Genomic DNA, 17,923 nt, shown 5'->3' with positions numbered 1-17,923 from the left:
GGGTCAGTTATACTTGACATTTATGTGAGACTTATTCTCAAAGAGTAGAAATAAACTCCATAGGCAAATGCCAAGTACAAGCTCACCCTCCACCGGTCATAGCTAATAACCTGCCCATCACACCAGAGGACAAAAGGTGGCTGTACAATAGAGCAGCCAGTCACTAGAGATTTCCCAGGAAGCTTCACACAGCAGTACTAAGCAGACTTGTGAGAAAGAGAGCTGATGTTACATTCCAGTACATATTAACAAGCTGTTGGGCCTAAAGTGCTGAATCCTGACTCCATTTGACAAACACATCTCCTGTTGAATTCAGCAGAGGCTCAGCAGGGGTCAGTCTGTGGCTCGAACAGGAGGGCTAGTCAGCAGGACAGCTATTTTAGTGATCACACTTGACCACTTTCCAGTAGTCTTCTTCCTTAGCCTTCATCATTTTGAAGTTCACAAGGCCATTTCACTAATTATAGTGCCAATCCATTTATCCATGAAACATTTGTAAACTGAGATGCTCTTTCCGATACAGGGATTATGGTTACAATTGCAGTAGATTTGATGATTGCAAGCAAGTTAAGAGGAAGGGAGCAGGGAGAGGAAATCAAGCAATGCCAGAGATCCCTGTTTGTTTCTTTATTCACTTATACTGAACTGTTTCTATTATACAATGTGGGAAAAAATCCAAATATTTCCGTTCTGCAGTCTGTTTTTATACAGCTGTAATTATCTAAGGACATTTGCATAGGAACATCTGTAAGGAGGGGTAATAGCCCCTGTCACAGCTGTTTCAAAGTCTAATTTTCTAGCTACACTGATTGATGCAATAAAGGATTCTACCTCTATCTACAAATTTTGTCACAGGAAATTTTCCAATGAGGATTAGATTGTTCCCTAATAACCTCCAAGCCAAAATCTCACATGTGATTTCTCAGCAGAAGAAGTAAAAAAATGACTTGACTTCCTTTCTTTTCATTTTGCTTCTGGTTTAAGACATGCTACTTATTGCTTTAGTTTTATCCTAGGGTCACCCTTTCTGTTTCACTAGGATATACAGTTCCCACTGGAAAAGTTTGGCAGACCAGCCTCTCCTCTCTGCAACACTTTACCTTTAACACTTAGCACCAATGTTCAGCTGGGACAAAAGATACATTCCACATCACATTTACCACAGCTCTGCCCCAGACTTGTGCCAGAGTAAAAAGTAACATGCATCTGCCGCAATCAAAGATAAAAGCAATAGTATGTTCAGGAAGTCAACATTAAAAATAAAAAACTCCTTGAGAGAATACAAATAGCAGCTAAAAATATAAAAAGCTGAAAAGACAGTCCCCAGAGCCTCTACATTACTAGGGCAGTTGCCTGCTAGAGTAGAGGTGATACAGCTCTCTTCTCTAACCTGAAAGAGATTTGAAGGCCTCAAAATCAACTACAAACAGAATCAGAAAATACAGTGTGTGGAAAGAATGATTTTATTGAACTCCCCAAAAGAAACTCTTGGATAGGTCACTGGAGCATGCAGTACTGAGTGGCTAGGAGAAAAGTATTTTTTTTGCCCATACCAAAAAAAACAAACGAATATCAAAGCCTATCCATGCCTCAGCCACACCACGACAGGCTGGTTTAGTTTTCTGCCTCCAGCCATCAGCAGCCAGCAGTCCAAAGCTCGTCTCTTGATGGCCACTGTCCTTTATCCCACTGTTGTTCTCTCAGGTTCAGATAACCGTCTATTTTTGGAGAAGCAGACCTTCAGCCTAAGAATCAAAAGTATTTGTAAAGGGCAGCTGGTGATATGTTGTACGCTTCTAATACAAGACCTTTGTTCAAGCAACAAAACATTTAACTCCCTCTTGCCTCATGTGCATGGCTGTGTGTTGAAGGACCCCTAAATTTAAATAAAAAATTAAACCATAATCATTTTTTAAAGAGTAACTAATATATTCTATCCCTTTATCACATAAGTGTGTGTCCCATGACAGTGTGTTTTCCAGGTGGTGAGATTTTTTCAGCTAATTTAATGTACTACTAAGAGTATTCAAAAGATGGATTAACATGATAGTGAGAATGGGGAAATATCAGATTTAACACCAAAACTTTAAAATACAAAGCTTTATAGTCTGAAGTTTTAAATAATTGTTTGAACTTATAAGAGACTGTTCAAAACTGTAATTGAAAACTTTTGGAAATATTCATTATATGACCCATGACAACAATGGTAAGACTTGTAAAAGTTATTAGAGTTTTCAGCTTAGCACAATTAAGTCAAGACAATGTCACAGATATATCTCTTCTCTGTATAACACTATTGGCAAATTGAATTTAGGGGTTTACAGGAAAGCACTAGGAATTTGTTGATTTGTTTTACCTATCTCTAGAAATGTCATTCATGTAAGTGTCAGCAGTTATTAAAATAGAAATTATTAAAGAGAGAAAAAGCTGCAGAAGAGCTGAAACTGTATCTCTCTGTATCTCTCTTTCAGACCTTCAGTTTGGATGGTCTGACTTTCACCCTGCCTTTCCTCATTGCTTTATACAAGGCTATGTTCAAACTGGGAAAATTAGAAACCATCTCTAAGTCAAACAGTGTCTGAAATCTGTCCACAAATCTGTTCTCATTCTCCAACCTAAACTTCATGGCCCACAGAATAACAGTATCATTATTGCACAAGTGATCAAAAGTTAGGAGGAGTTCATCCAAGAATGGATGGTGATAAACTACATCAGCAGCCATAATGTAATCAAAGTGACAGGAAGACCTAGGAAAGTTCTTTTCCAGATCAATTCCCCATGACAGCTCCTTAACACAAGGCTGGTGCTTGCATTTCTGCTTTGTGTTTTGGAGAACGTTGTGCTGAAGATTTCCTAATAGTTCTGGCAAATCTGTGGCAGTCACAAAGGCACCTGTGACACAGAGAAAACAAATATAATATTTAAATATACATCAAGACTTGAGTAAAAGCCCATTCACAAAAGCCACTTCACAAGCAACTGGTTTTATCAGGTAATCTTATTGAGGGCAATTTAAAAATGTAGATGTTCCAAATAACTCTTAGACATTGTGCTTAAAATAAATATTTGCTTCCTTATAGTTCTACTCTACAGATTGCCATCTAAATGCAGCTGGTGGGGAGAAATCAGATACTTACTGTATCTTGATATCACATTGGGTAAAAGAACAGTGGCTGACTAGGGATTGATGAATACCAATTGCTGAATCCAAGAAGTCAGCATGAGCTCTAAGCATTACCTCAAGTTCTTCCCTTCTCATACAAAAAGTAGTTTTCTCAGACTACAAAAAGCTAAAGTTCTGTGAAAATGCAGAACCCACTGACCTGGATTACTCTTGAAGATGAATAGGGTGCCATGAGAGAAAACACAACAATGTCTGTAGCGGAAAGATCAAGTTGCTGAAAGAAAACACTGAAATACAAATGTATAGAAGGTGACCTGGCATCCAAGAGCTGTTTGGTCAAAGGAAGCGGATGCACTGGTCATACCTACATCTGGCTCAATCTATTTGCCACTCACATCCCGTGAAGCCACTAATTTCTTATTTTGATCCCCAGTTTAACACAGTTAATGACAACATATCTAGTGGGACCCCCTTTACAGTATCAATACACTCCCAGAAAAAAAAAAAAAAAAAAAAAAAGAAAAAAAAAAAAAAAAACACAACCATTAAAGCATGTTTCCAAACATTCCTCTTAGAATTTACTGTTGCTTGCACTTGGAAGCTTTCAAACAACAGTCTCCTAAAAGAACCAAGCCACAACCTTTTTCCTCCACTATTCATCTGAGAGGTGTTTCCAAGAGCATAAGAAAAATATCACATACTCACCCAACAAGCTGGCTACTATGGAGACCAAGCCAGTTCCAGCTCCAATTTCAATCACATTTTTGTCAACCAAATTGTATTGTTTAGAGTTAGTTTCCAAAAAATAACACAGAACAAGAGCCTGTAGGGGAGGAAATCCATGAACATACTGAACAAATTAATGAAATAAATCCCTTAATTAATCCCTTTTAAACTGTCATCTAAAAACATGCAAAAAATGCTGTCTGTTCAAAGGAGCAATATTCATTCAAGTACTATCCCTAAAGGACCACAGCTCACTATGATCTTTGGGCTCTATAGGTCACAAAATAAATGCTACAACATGCCTCCATTTAGGTCTGTGAATTATTACAGCCAGAAGGAACAACTGCAATTAGATAATTTGTCATAACACACAACATGAATTGTAAAATTCTGCTCAGCAATTCCTGCTTATAATTGGACTTACTTCTGGTTGAGATAAAGTGTGTCCTTCACAAAAACACCTTTATATAAAGACTGTTTCTGAGAGAAAATCCACAACAACCAATTAAATTCTTCCAATAATCAATTATTTCTGACAATTATTCATTACTGTTAGGGTTCAAAAGAGACAAATAGATTTACCACCTTTTCTTCTGGTTCAGTTTGTCTGCAGTTTGTATTTGCTTACCTTGTTAAGCTTAGCAAACTTTCATAGTAAATATAGCCACAAAGAGCATCTGCAACAGACTCCTTACACATGTATATAAACTGATTAAAAACCAGTTAATCTTAAAGTGGTTAGGAATCTTCTAAGCTTTTCTGCCCTGTCTCACACTGACCAGTGAGTTTTAGTTCACTGGTGAAATAGAAATTGCTAATTTTATTTCTCTCATAAAGATAGTTTCCATATTTTCTTCCATATTTTTCTCAGACTTTGATAGTTATATAATCTCCATTGACAAATAGGATGATTGCCACATCCTCTCACAATAGATATGACCATATGGAAAGGAAGTTATTAGTGGCTTGCTCTGGCACAGCAAAATTAGTTTTGTTTTTAACTAATTAAAAATGAGAAGGAAAGGAGCAGGAGGACTGCTGACCCAACATTAACACGCTAGAAATTCAAAAAAAGGTTTTGGTTTCTGCCTCTTAATTCAGAGAACAGAAGAGAAGGTAATGCAAACTTACATATATCACTTAATCAACAACACTGATATAGAAATCAGCCTGTGAGAACCAGGAATAATTAAAGACAGGTTCCTAAAGACTGGGTCTGATATTTGACATTATACTGACATTATATCTGACCTTATATTAGGATTTCTTCCTAGTTACATTAATTCCTCTAATTCCTTCCCTCTGGATTTTGCCATTTTCTGTTGTAGAAACTGGCTGGCATAATCAAAGTTTCTGAGGGTTAAATCAGGAAAAATCTGAAATCTGCATTCCTTTCCATGAAACATGCAGAAACTTTACTTTCCTTAAAGTTTCTGCACTCTCAACAAATTTGGCTGACACTTTTCAGAAGATTTCAAGTACAGCTAGATGGAAGTGGAAGGGAGAACATTAAGAGACAGAGATCAAAAGATTGTCTTCCTTCCACAACAAAACTAGCTTAAGAACTTCTAGATCAAAAAAAAATATTTTTCAGTGAAGCCCATGATATTGTGCAAATAATTGGTAGTCAGCCAAACTTTCCATGAAGACATGCACTATAACATATAGTACAGATGACTGGTCCAGGTCTCCTAAAACCAGGAATATCATTTGGACTTCAAAACAGAAGAGTAGGACAACTATCCTCAGCTGAACTATGGTCATACTTCTAAAAAAAGAGTATGACCCTAGGAGGCTGAGGCAGTTGGGAAAGAAATGGAGCATCCTGGGTCTCTCCTATAGGGACATAAATTTCATTGTTTATCGTGGCACCTCCCTGGAGATTTCTTTAGGTCTTAATTATTTCGAAACAGTAAGTTTGCTGCATTGTACAGATTCAAAACTTGAAGAAGACTCCTTGTACGGTGAATGTGTTGATGGTTCTTAAATCAAGAGCCAAGGACAGTGGTTCTCTCCAAGTAGATTTCTAGCTGTTTAACTGAAAGTTCCAGCTGAACATTTTCCCATGCCTATGTATTAACAAGGTAAATTTGTTCCTTACATGAGTAGGTGGAATAGCTTCTATGAGTGCTAACACCTTGTGAGCTCGTATCACAGTTGTTTCCGCAACCTGGATCTGCCTGCTACACAGCCATCTGTATTTATAAAATGTACAGAAATGCAATCATCATAAAACTGCCATATTTCTTTCAAAACATGCTTATAATTGGCTAATAGGATAAAAAGCTACTGGCAAGCGAAGAGGGGACACAAGATCACACACCTTCTGTGACTGGAGCACACACAAGAAATACCAAGTAAGCTTTCAGGAACATGAATCCACACAAAACAAGGTTAAATTCAGGTTTGAGATTTGCGGAACAGAGAAGCACAGAATTATTTCCTTAGGTTTATAACATATAAAAAAGGATATTTATTATACAAAACAAATTTTAAAATGCTAGACACCTTCAAAAATGAAAAATAACAATACTACAAAAAATATTGTACCGATGGCCAGACGACTGCCCCATAACAATCAGTGGCTTCTGTAATTCTTATCTCATGGCCGGCAAAGTGAAAGCCTTCCCAGGCCTTATAAGCTATAAGGTCAGGAAAAAAACGCCTCCCCATGATTTCTGCAACTATCTGTTCATCTTCTTTTTCCCCTGGAAGCAAAAGTATAAATGGTCAAAGAGGTTGAGTGCACTGATAATAAAACTACCAATTCATATTGAAAAGCTGATTTGGAAGCAAGAATATAAATTACATCTGTGAATAAAATACATTTCACCATTAATGGTTAGCAATTCTCCTGAATTCTAATTGAAATTTTCAGTGTGTGACTAAATAACTTCTTTTGTGTTTTATTGAAGCAGCCAAGTTGATAAAAAGTAAAGAAGGGGAATGTTAGCATACATTGCTTTCCATTTCAGCAACCAAAAGGAAATTTTTAAACTTCTTTTTCCCTTCAAAAACAGCTGCCCTAGTACAGACATTCGCAGTCTTATGCACCTGGATTTTTCATTATTCTCCATATCCTTTTACTGTTCACTTTCCCCATATTATGGTTCTTTTTGACAGTAAACAAAAGGAGTCAGAATATAATTTATAAGTCTGTCACAAAACTTGTGAAAGAGATCCTAGCAACACAAATTATGACAGACAGGAGTGAAAGCGCTCATGTTGTCAGGAAAGCTTATCCACCCACCCCAACAGAGCCCTGTCAGAGGGATTCTTTCCAGTTGGCTTGATATCCTGAATGCCATCCCTGTTGCTAAGCAAAGACTATTTATGATAGCTAACAAAATCCTGGATAACTGTCCTAACAGAAGAGGATTCACTCCTTTTTAGCGGAATACCAAGCTAGTTTCAGTTTTGCCATTATCACACAAAACTGCACCACAATGTCAGAAAAAAAATATGTAAGTGAAGCTGTCTAGAGCATTTTCTTAGCAAAGTCTAGATTCCAAGTTTTCACAGGAATTTTACTTTCATTGCCAACTGTGATCTGTTGGCAAACCAGGGAAAGAAAAGTGTGTTTTCAAGCTACACCTTATACAAAGCAAGCTAGAGGTTTAGCTAACTTGGTTACTGCCTTGTGCAAAGCAGGGTTTCTGTATCAAGCCTGCAGCTCCCAACAAAATCACAGATATTAATTTTGGGATCTATCAGCTGTTGAAAACTTGTTTGCTTTCGTCAACATAAAACACTTTGCTCTACTGAAGATTCTTCACATTTTCTTCCCCCTCAAATCATTGTAGTCACAGGACATAAAGACCCCAAGTGTCATTTATTTTGCCATATGCATCAGTATTGTTATTGTTACAACTTATGGACAAAGACTCTCTTCCTTCCTTGTGATACAAGGCCCAAGGAACAAAAGCAGGGGTTAACAAAGGAAAAGATGATACCCAACAGAAAGATGTCAGGAAGCTGCTCAGGCTCATTGGCCAGTGCCTTTAGCTTGTAACTCAAATTTCAGCATCACAGGAAAATAGAGAATAGCAACAAAAAAGGAAGAAAAACCAAAAATGATTTTGATATGTTGACACTAAAACACAAAAACCCAACAAAAACTGACTAAACAACCACAGTAGTTGTAGAATTCATTGAAGGGGGTGAGAACCCTAATCATAAGATACAGCAAAATTAAAAATAATACCATGTATATACTACTGGAAAAATAAAGTTTTCATAAATTTTATAAATGTAACTAAAATAAAATGCTCAACATTGAAATTATGGTATTTTAAGATGTTGGAAAACAAGCAGTATGTGTCAGCCTCTTCAAGCCTCTAATGTTAAGCTGGGAGAAAACACATGCATCACTGTGCCTGTAATCAGGGAGCTCTTGACAAACATGAGCTAAGTGCCAGGGAAATGCTGCTTCAGGGCAAAATTAATCTTCCTCTTATGAAAGAAATAATAAAAAGCTGTCTTATTACACATATAATAAGTGTATTTCATAGATCATCCTGTTTCCAAGCATACCAGATATCGCCTGCTTTTAATCTTCTATTGCTTACAGCAGTCTGATCTTGTTCTGTGATCATTGCTAGCTGTGGAAGTAAAAGCTGTTCTTTCTATTACCTTTCAATTACAACCATTTTTCTTGATTCTTCCTCCCTTGACATCTGTTTTGGATCCAATTTTGCTGAGAAGCTGGTAACTTATTAGGTCTTAACTGATAAAACTCCTGTGAGAAGATCGATAAAACTTTAGGAGTATTACAGCTGCCCCTCTAGCACTCAATAAACATTTCCCACCTATTCCCTACAGGATCAGCAAACTTTCTACTTCAGGTTTGCACAGCACCTACACAAACAGAGTTTGTAAGCCACTGCTCTCTTCCTGAGCACTGTCTGCACCCCTGAAAGAAGAATCCCAGATCTGCTGATCAATAACACCACTTGAAATTTTTCCCATCTTATCCTTTTGGTAATCTTCCAGGTGGCTTATCTGGAGAAGGTTACACTTTTTTTTTTTTTGCCCCTCTGCCCCACCCCCCGCCCTTAAGCCAACACTACTATTGTGAAGACTCAAAAAATTTCTGTTTCACCAGAGTCATTATATGTTAGACAAAGCCCAAAGGAGAAACTTTATCAGAACCAAGATGTTAATGATCCTGACAAAGAATGCTGACAAAATAAGGAGTGCAGCATTTTAGTCAGGTTCACTTATTTCGCACAAGTTTCCCTTTGAATAGCAAAAAACGCTCCTCTGGTGCTTTTTATCTTTCAGAACAACTTCTTGTAGGAGCGCACAAAAGCAAATAAGTTAAGTTTTCTGTAACTGCCCCATAAGCAGTGAGAATGGAAAAATAAAGAACTAGTGGGAAATCTTTCAAGTGATGCAAAAACTGTTGTAAGAGTAAGTAAAATCCAAGCAAGATGAACTCTTTTAATACCTGAAAACATTAAGAGAATTCTGCTGGTACTTTGATCAAACTAGTTCCTTGATAACTGGTGTAAAAGGCTGAAAGGGGGATACTCTCCTGGAAGTGTTTACCTCAGTGTTAGTGAATATTCTCTAGTTCAGAAAAAAAAAGATTAGAAATTATGAGTCAGTGGACGGACTGTAATGGCATTTTAAGACAAAAAGAGATGACTCATCAGTAGAACAGGGTAGGATAAGAGAAGAGGAGGCTTGACTGACCTGGCTATCAATTCTTGTAAGAATGGAAGTGCACAATGGGCATTTCCAGCAATAGTACTGGAGCACAGATACTGAACTATTAGAACTTAAAAGTCTGACAGGATTGGCTCCTCCCTTCTTCACAGAGCCAGAAGAAGACAAACACACAGGTTGTGTTTGACAAGATGGATTTGCCCTTACCCCTCTGCTGTGATGTGGAGAAGCATGGAAGTGGAACACAGAACTCTGTTCTTTAGCTTATTCATCTATTTGCATGAGCAAACACAGACACCCCTGGAGTTTCTAGTGCCAGAACCTTATTTACAGTAAGATGAGGCTGTTTGGTCCTGTCGAGGTACACACATAAAAACTGAGATCATTTTTCTTAGTGAAACAGAGCAAACTCCTTTATCTTGAACTTGTGTACAAAAAGTTACTACCCATAGATGCCCCAAATTCTTCAGGAATATCTTCAAGTTTCTCAAGACTTTTTGCCATATAGGGTAATTACTTACAGTGCTTTTTGGAATATTTTAGATAAAGCATTGTTTATTACAGAAGTCTAACATCTTTGGAGCATTTGCCATGAACTCCCATGATTTCATGGTCAATATCAGGACCGAGGGAAAACCTCAAGTACTGTTGACACATCTTGCACTGAATCAACCATGTCAAATTAGTGTAAACATCATTCTCAAAGGCAAAGCAATGGAAATGCAAACAAAGTTTTCCAAACAGACGTACTAATCTTGTGGAAGACTGGAGCTGTGAAGTCAGGGGCAAGTTATTTAGATAAATGCGTGTCAAGCTGCAAAATCCTGTGTAGGGAACCAGAGGATTTTGCTGACACATTCACACGTCATGTTAAACAAATGTTAAAATGTTATATGTTAGAACAAAACCTAAAGAAAGAAAATTATGTGAGTTCCACAAAGAGAAAGCTGGAGAAGTCCTTCAAGTAGGGAAGGGAGGGTAGAAGGAAAATAACAGGAAATAGACCAGGTCAGAAGGGAACAAATTGCAATCTGCAGCATCTTTTTTTGAAAAAATGAAGGCAATCTTTATGGGCACAATTTTGCTTAGAATGAGTAGAAGTATTACCTGTTTAGAAATGAGCTACATGATCAGATATTTACACCACTTGTCACACCTGGATGCATGCCGCTGCATCAGAAATGGTAAACTAAAAATTCAGTTGGGTGTCTTCCATCAATTAAAAGCGTATGTTAAATTCCTCAATGCATCCCTAGTGATACTGCCTACAATATTGTATTCTCCACTGAATGGAAAGGGAGCAGAGGCAGGCACTGTAAAACAGCATTTAGAATGCAGAAAATGCAGCAAAGACAAGGGGACTAAATCGAAATTATATTTTAAAAATTTGCCACTTAAAAAAAATTTTTTAGCTATGTTTTATTTCAGATACCTGAACTAAAACATAGCTAAAAAAAAAAGTAAAAGGACCCTTCCACCATGAAAACTGTGAAGAATATACTAGCACTCAAAATATCCACTTTCAGACTCATGCATAGAATAACAAAACATACTCCAAGTATTTTGCTAGTGGATTAGAAGAAGCATTCATTCAGAAAAAATATTTTCAATCACTGATTCATGGGAACAGTCTACAGGGTAGAAAAAAAAAAAATATTAGTCTCTTCTGAGTGTTGGGTTGGCCTGACTTTGCTTTATCTCAGGAGGTCAAATGGTGTCACAGTCCATGTGACATAATGTCCAATGTCATAAGGAAATAAGATCCAGTCATCTTCTGCTTCTCTCCTGCTTTGATGGATTTTCTCCAACTGGCAAAAGACATGAAATCCAAGACTTCAGCATGAACTTGACCTGACAAAGTTCAACTCTACAGCAACATATTCTCCCATCTTCAGAAGCAGTATACTCTCACCTGTAGAGTTTAGATTTAAAGTTTACCATACGTATTTCTTACATTAAAATATATATTATAGCTATCTATATATCTCAAAGTCAAGAGGATACCTGCAAAAAGATCAATAAGGGAATAAACCTGCTACCAGTTCTGTGACTGTAAGAGATGACTGAAGAAGAGTTACATTATTCCACTGAAAGAAATCATCCAAAGGTATCCCAATAAACCATACACATATTTCCAGTGGTTCACATCAAGTTTATCCTAAAACTACATAAAGGTCACAATAATAAGGGACTCTGGAGTCTCAGAATTTTTACTGAGCTACTGACATGTCAGGATCAGAGCCCGAGTCCTACAAGCACTACAGATGGCTCTGTGGAAATATACACAATCCTGAATCACAAGAGAGTCCATAAATTTCAGGAAGCATCACTTTAGTAACTTCATTTCATTCCACTTATTTCTATTTTATTCTGTTCAGCCTAAGGGCCCTTACAGGAAGGTGTTAGGAGGGAAAGCTAATCATGTTCTTGACTCCACAGAAGTCAAATATAACCTACATCTTTCTAAGAATATAAAGCAAAGTACCATTCCTAATGGTATGTGTAAAAGTTAATTATTCCTTACTTCATCCCTACCTACAAAAAGGGATATCATCACATTAGTGTAGGCATTCCACTAGACTCATTACAAGCTCAGTCTGCTGAAGTGAGAGCAATGAAGGAGTGTATTTTACCAATTAATCTGAGATATCATGTCAGGGTAACAAAATGCTTGAAACTTTATACCTTCAAATGCAGAAATACAAAACTGCCACCCACAGGCGGCCTCTTGACAAGATGCACTTAGCCCAGAGTATGAGGACACAAGAACAGGAGAAGGGTCTGCTCACAGTACCCAGTCTATGTATTTACCCAGGCTTGAGAGGTCTGTTTCCAATTTCAAATTTACACCACTGATATCCCAGCACTATCCAAGTCAAAGGTCATCTAAAAATCATTAAATGGCTGAAAATAGAAGCACTATAGTCATTTTATCTCATGAACACATAATGAATTCAACTTTTCCAAGTACTTCCTTTGTTACTTCATCATGTTTGTCTGTCATTGAAAACATCTCCAAGTCTATGCTCAGAAGCTATTTAATTTCTAAAAATAACTAAATTATTTCCTTTTGACTACAAAGCAGACTCTATTCTTAAATTAGATGGTCTAATATACATTATAAAAGGCTGCTAACTTCCTGACAGATAGGAAGAGATCCAAAAAAATTTTGTCAGTATTTGCCTACCAATAATTCTGGATTTCTAAAATACTCCTTTGCATAAAGGACCTGAAAGTAACCTAACAACACCAACCCATATGGTCATACCATTTTCTCATGTGGTAGTTGAGATATATTATTTATTGTCAAAATGCAGCTACTGCAGAGGTTAAGAAGTGAAAATAGGAAAGACAGGCACATGGCTGAGAGGGCAGAATAAGTTACAGACTTCCCTAAAAAGGTAATGTATGCTTTGATTTTTTGAGTGTCGCCTCCATCTTCTGTTCTATCCACACACAAGAAGTTTACACTTGAGTTCAGCAATGTCTTAAGCAAAGATAGTGTGTCTATTTATTGAGAGGAGAGAAAGAGAACAGAGAAATATTAAATTAATAAGGTGGGCCATCAGGAAACCAGGATTGCAAGAACCATGTTAGAAGGATAACAAACAAGGAAAAGTCCAGCTACAAATTGGGCACTCATTTGTGAAGAGGCAGACTTGGGGTCCGTACTCAGGTCCTAGGATGTTTTTCACATTTTACAACAAAGTCTTTGAAGTCAGTGAAAAAGTGTCAGTGCAGAAGAGAACAAGAGAGATAAGAAGTGTCTTTAGAAGTAACCCAGGAAATATGAATGAGATGCTACATCACTACCTCTTCCCAGCTGAATTATCTTAAATTGTAAGTTACAGGGCTAGGATGCTTTTCACTTGGCTCCATTCCAAGTATGTCCCATTTAAGGCACTGCTCTGGACTCCAAGATGTTTGAAATGATGGCAGGAATTGCCATCAATTAGGACATCTGTTAGGCAGGGCAAGTAGAAGGAGTGTGTCTCTTCTAAAATGTCAGGAGTTACGAGAAGGTTACTAGGTCACTATTTTCTCAGATATTTATGGATTAAGAACTGAGCCATGGCCAAGTGGTGAGAAGATGGACTGTCAAGGACAAGTACACCTTGCAAACTTGTTCTTCTCCTTTTGTCTCAGAGATAAAATTATTCTGGGGTGAATTTACGTAATGCAACTAGGGTAATTCAGTATCCCAAGAAATTAAGACAGGAGTGGTAACATCTGGTCTCAGAATTTAGCCAAGGAGAGTTAAAGCTAATATGAGAAATCATGTAGGAAGGAAAGAGAGACATCTAACAAAGCAGGAGTGTAGAACTGATTGATTAAAGCCACAAAAGGAATGATCAGACTGGGTGAAGACTGACCTGTAAACTGAGAACCAGTAGTAATGGGAATCATGAACAAAAATAAGGAGTTTTAAACTGGAGAATGTATGAAAAGTAAATTAATAAGCAAATTGGAAGGCACCAGATGTAAAGAGCTCAAACTGCAAGGGTGGTACAACACTGGAAGAGGTTGCCCAGAGAAATTGTGGATGTTCCATCCCTGGGAGTATTCAAGGTCAAGTTGGATGGGGCTTTGAGCATCATCCAACCTGGATGTATCCCTGCCCATGGCAGGGAGTTTAGAACTAGATGTCCTTTAAGATCCTTTCCAACCCAAACCATTTTGCGATCCTATGATCCTATGACTGAAACTTGCAAAGAAACCAAACTGGTATAAGAACCCTGAGAAACAGATATTGGGACTGGGCAGGTGAAATAATGAAATAGGAATGGGCAGAGCAGTAGAGAAAAGGGATGAGAACAAGGAAGGCACAGGCTCAGAATAATTGAGGAGGCAAATCTCCATGCATCAGATCCAGCACTCTTCCACCTCCAGAACCTGGCACAGATTTTAAGATGGTGAACTCTGTAAAGTTTGTAAAGATATCCAATTTTCCATTCATGTCTCCCCATTCTTCTAGGCTAATGGTTATAGACATGGAAGAAAACTACCTGGCTCTACACAGACCACAACTCAGCTGAGATTTTAAACCAAAAATGTTATTAAAAATAAAATAATTTTTCAGATCTCCTCCTTTTGCACTCAGCTGTAGAACATAACTAGACCTTATCAAAAAACATATGTATTTGTCCTAATACCTTGTCTACTCCTGGTGACCACTAAAAAGGGGGCTATTTACGAAGCTTTAGAATCCTCAAAGATGGGCAGCCATGAAAGTACTTAAGACGAAACACTGCCAACAGTCCCTGAAGGTATTTGAAGGTTGGGTCTGAGGCCATCAGGTCAGAAATCAAGCTTGTAATAACCAATTCTCCTAACTGACAGCCTGTAAACAAACCCCTCTGAAAAGCTGGATTGTAGTCACAGCTTCATTCCTTGGAACCAGACACAGGCAAGTAACTGGAGGACAGATGCCAGGAAACTGCCAGAACAAGAGTATGCAGGTACAACACACTTGAAATACCACGTGAATTGCTAGCACACTACAACAGGGCTATCTGTTGTTGCATTTTCTGTACAAGTGCCATGAACACAGTTCTTCAGAAAAAAAATTAATAAGGAGATAGCTCAATGTCAGCAAGACATTTTCTTCATTATACTTAATAATATTCTTAAGTGTAACAAGGAAATATAGTGAGATAAGAAACATTTTACCTTCTTGTCTTTCAAATTCTCTGACCCATTGATTTTGTAGATGATTATGCTGTGGTGATGTCAAATCCATACTATGCCACTATGTTTCTCTTAGGACAGAGAAACACAAGTCTGTCTCAGTAAAATTACCTTATTTCTTCTTTCACACATAACCTACATTAAAAAAAATTACATTTATCATGCTACAATTTACTTCTATTGATAATAAAGACATGAAGACATGTAACTATCAATATTCAAGGCATAAAAGTACAAGGCAAGTATTCAAGGCATACTAGTACAGCAAATTAGTTCAACTGTTATATTCTCACGTAAGAAAAAGAGCAGATTAAAAAAAATAAAACACAAAAAAACCCCCACAACAGACTGAAAAAAAGCTTTGATTAATGTTTAGAACTATTTTATGAAATTTTAAACTTAGAATCAATTAAAATCAGGTTTGGTAGGCTTATAAAGGATTGAAAGGAATGGTAGAAACAAATTCCTGAAAGAAGAAAAATTGCACCAATATGATCTAATCTTGTTTGAATTAATTGGCTTGGAAGGGAAGGAAACAATCTAATAGAAAAAGCTGCACATGAGAATAAGGGAGCGGGATCTACAAATAACAAGCTGAACAGAAAGCATATGTGCCTATATGAAAAGACAAAGAACATGCTGGAGAAAAAGGAAAGGAAAAATGGGACAGAGGACAATAAAATTTTCAGCTGTCTGCAGAAAAGCAGACAGAAAACCAATAGTCTCCAATTTTTGATATTTTACAATCAGAAAGAACACTGAGTTCACAGAAAAAACCAAACAAAACACAAAAAACAACCAACTAAAACTAACAAAACAAACAAATAACCTCACCACACAGTGGTTTGATTATTTTTGATACTTTCATATGATTTTTAAATGTCCACTCTTACGTGGAAATTTGTCTGATTTTTGCCAGGATGGTTACAGGCAGCATACAATAAAAATCTATAGAATGTCTAAACACCCAATAGGGATGCAATTAAATGAGGCAATGACTAAAAGAGTATCTTTCCATAGTGAGATCAAACAATAAAAAGAAAGAAAAAAGAAAAGGACAATCAAAATAAGAATGTATTCTGAACATCAAATCACCCTCACAGTGCAAAGTCTTAGGCAGGTTTTTTCTCTCAAAACTTCAGGATAAAGAGGACAGTATGGAACAGCCCTCTCCTTTTTTAAAGGATGCATCTTCCTCTCTTGACTTCACACTACAAAAGGCACCCAGGTTTAATGTTTAACTTTACTATTACAATACCAGCAGCCATTATCCTGTTTGAAGGAGAAAATAACTTAGAGGCTTTCTACATGCCACCATACCACACAGAAAAAAATATTGACGTTTTATTTATGTCTATACATGAACTTAGCAATAGCAACATCATTAGATAGGCAATAAAAAAGAGACACAGTGGGATTCAAAGTCTTTGTACACATCTTCAGAATATAACAAGTAGCATAAGAAACTACAGGGATATTAAGCAGAAAATGTTACATACATTCATCAGTTTGTTGTCTACATCAGAAGAATTTAAAATGATAAATTTTCTTCCCATTAGGAAAAAAAAAAAAAAAAAAAAAAAAAAAAAACAAAAAAAAAAAAAAAAAAAACGTAAAATCACCCTGTAGGGCAAAGTCTTTGTATTTTGTGGTTCTTTAAATTTTTTTGTCATTCCAAAAATATCCTGAGGTGCGCTGAACTACACAGCAACCTAAAATAGTCCCACAGGAACAATCAGGAGTGCTACAAGCAACTAAACAGTGCAGAACAGCTCAGTTACACTGTTTAAAGTGAATGATACAAACTAATTTAGCCTAGAAGACAGAGACAAGTGAAACACCACCAGCATCCACCACATTTCGGTCAATGTTACCTGAATCTCTCACAGCTTTCCAAAGATGGTGCTCCAACAGTGAAGTCCTTATCTTGCCGGTGGCTTCGCCCCCAGACAGCCGCAGGCAAACGCGTGTTCCGAAGCCTGTGTCGCACATTGCCAACATCCCCACACCGGGAGCAATCACAAATCCCGACAGCTGCAGCCCGAGCACAAAGAGGGCACCGCACAGCCCTTACGTAAGGGAGCAGTTTTGTAACAGCGAGAGGAGCCCACTCAAGGGAGCTCCAACCACAAAGCAACCAACTTGGGAGTGCTGTTTACAAAATAAATAGCGGCAGGGTGTTAGCAACTCCGCGCTGTCACTGACAAGTAACTGAAGAGCAAAGACTCATTCTTCAGAGCCAAAAGGGTGCTCCAGGCAAAAAAGTTACCGAGGGGCACGGGTGGTTTTGCAGCTGCGGTATAGGATGCACGCTCCCGTTGGAATGCGGAGGTGTAACAAGGTACACAACCCCCAAAATCCTAACCCCACAACACAGCTGTCACCCTACATAAATACAAACATACCACCCCTCCATAGCCAAGAAGTCCATTCACCCAATAGATTGCAAACGCTGTCGTGAGGCCAAATACAGGTATCTAAGACTTCTCTTTTTTAGACTGTAATCAATTCAGGACACCAGCCATCTCTCGCTTTACACATTTTTTAGAAAAATTAGACTTCAACCTCAACTGGGTTTTCTAGGTGTTATCAAAAAATAATAAATTATTGTACCAAAATACTAAACAAGTCCTAAGTGAGAGTCTCTGGACCATAGTTAGCAGAAGAAGTTAAAGGAAACTCTTCGATATTTATAAACAACTCACCAGTACCTGA

At 37.5% G+C, this 17,923-nt stretch overlaps 1 protein-coding gene across 3 annotated transcripts; it reads right to left on the bottom strand.

Moving 5' to 3' along the window:
• Window positions 1-1,440: 1,440 nt before the first annotated feature.
• On the bottom strand, window positions 1,441-17,167 carry LOC136286025 (protein-lysine methyltransferase METTL21E-like). 3 transcript variants are annotated; one of them, XM_066177474.1, is made up of 6 exons: window positions 17,083-17,167; window positions 15,191-15,343; window positions 6,401-6,558; window positions 3,830-3,947; window positions 3,324-3,376; window positions 2,810-2,892 (listed from the first exon to the last, which is right to left on the bottom strand). In XM_066177474.1, the coding sequence occupies exons 2-6, from the start codon at window positions 15,258-15,260 to the stop codon at window positions 2,881-2,883; spliced, it is 411 nt and encodes a 136-aa protein (XP_066033571.1). In that variant the 5' UTR covers window positions 15,261-15,343; window positions 17,083-17,167; the 3' UTR covers window positions 2,810-2,880. The 3 variants fall into 3 exon arrangements, 2 of the variants coding, with proteins under 2 accessions (XP_066033570.1, XP_066033571.1); XM_066177473.1 differs by lacking the exon at window positions 3,324-3,376 and having other exon boundaries at window positions 1,441-2,892; XR_010719692.1 differs by lacking the exons at window positions 2,810-2,892; window positions 3,324-3,376; window positions 3,830-3,947 and adding an exon at window positions 8,483-8,588 and having other exon boundaries at window positions 6,482-6,558.
• Window positions 17,168-17,923: the final 756 nt, after the last annotated feature.

The sequence above is a fragment of the Chamaea fasciata genome, unplaced genomic scaffold (assembly GCF_029207755.1).
Source record: "Chamaea fasciata isolate MVZ Bird 193981 ecotype frontalis unplaced genomic scaffold, bChaFas1.0.hap1 SCAF_2, whole genome shotgun sequence".
NCBI classification, from domain to species: Eukaryota; Metazoa; Chordata; class Aves; order Passeriformes; family Sylviidae; genus Chamaea; species Chamaea fasciata.
The sequence above is the reverse complement of the archived record's forward strand: the minus strand, read 5'-3'. Positions and strand labels throughout refer to the sequence as shown.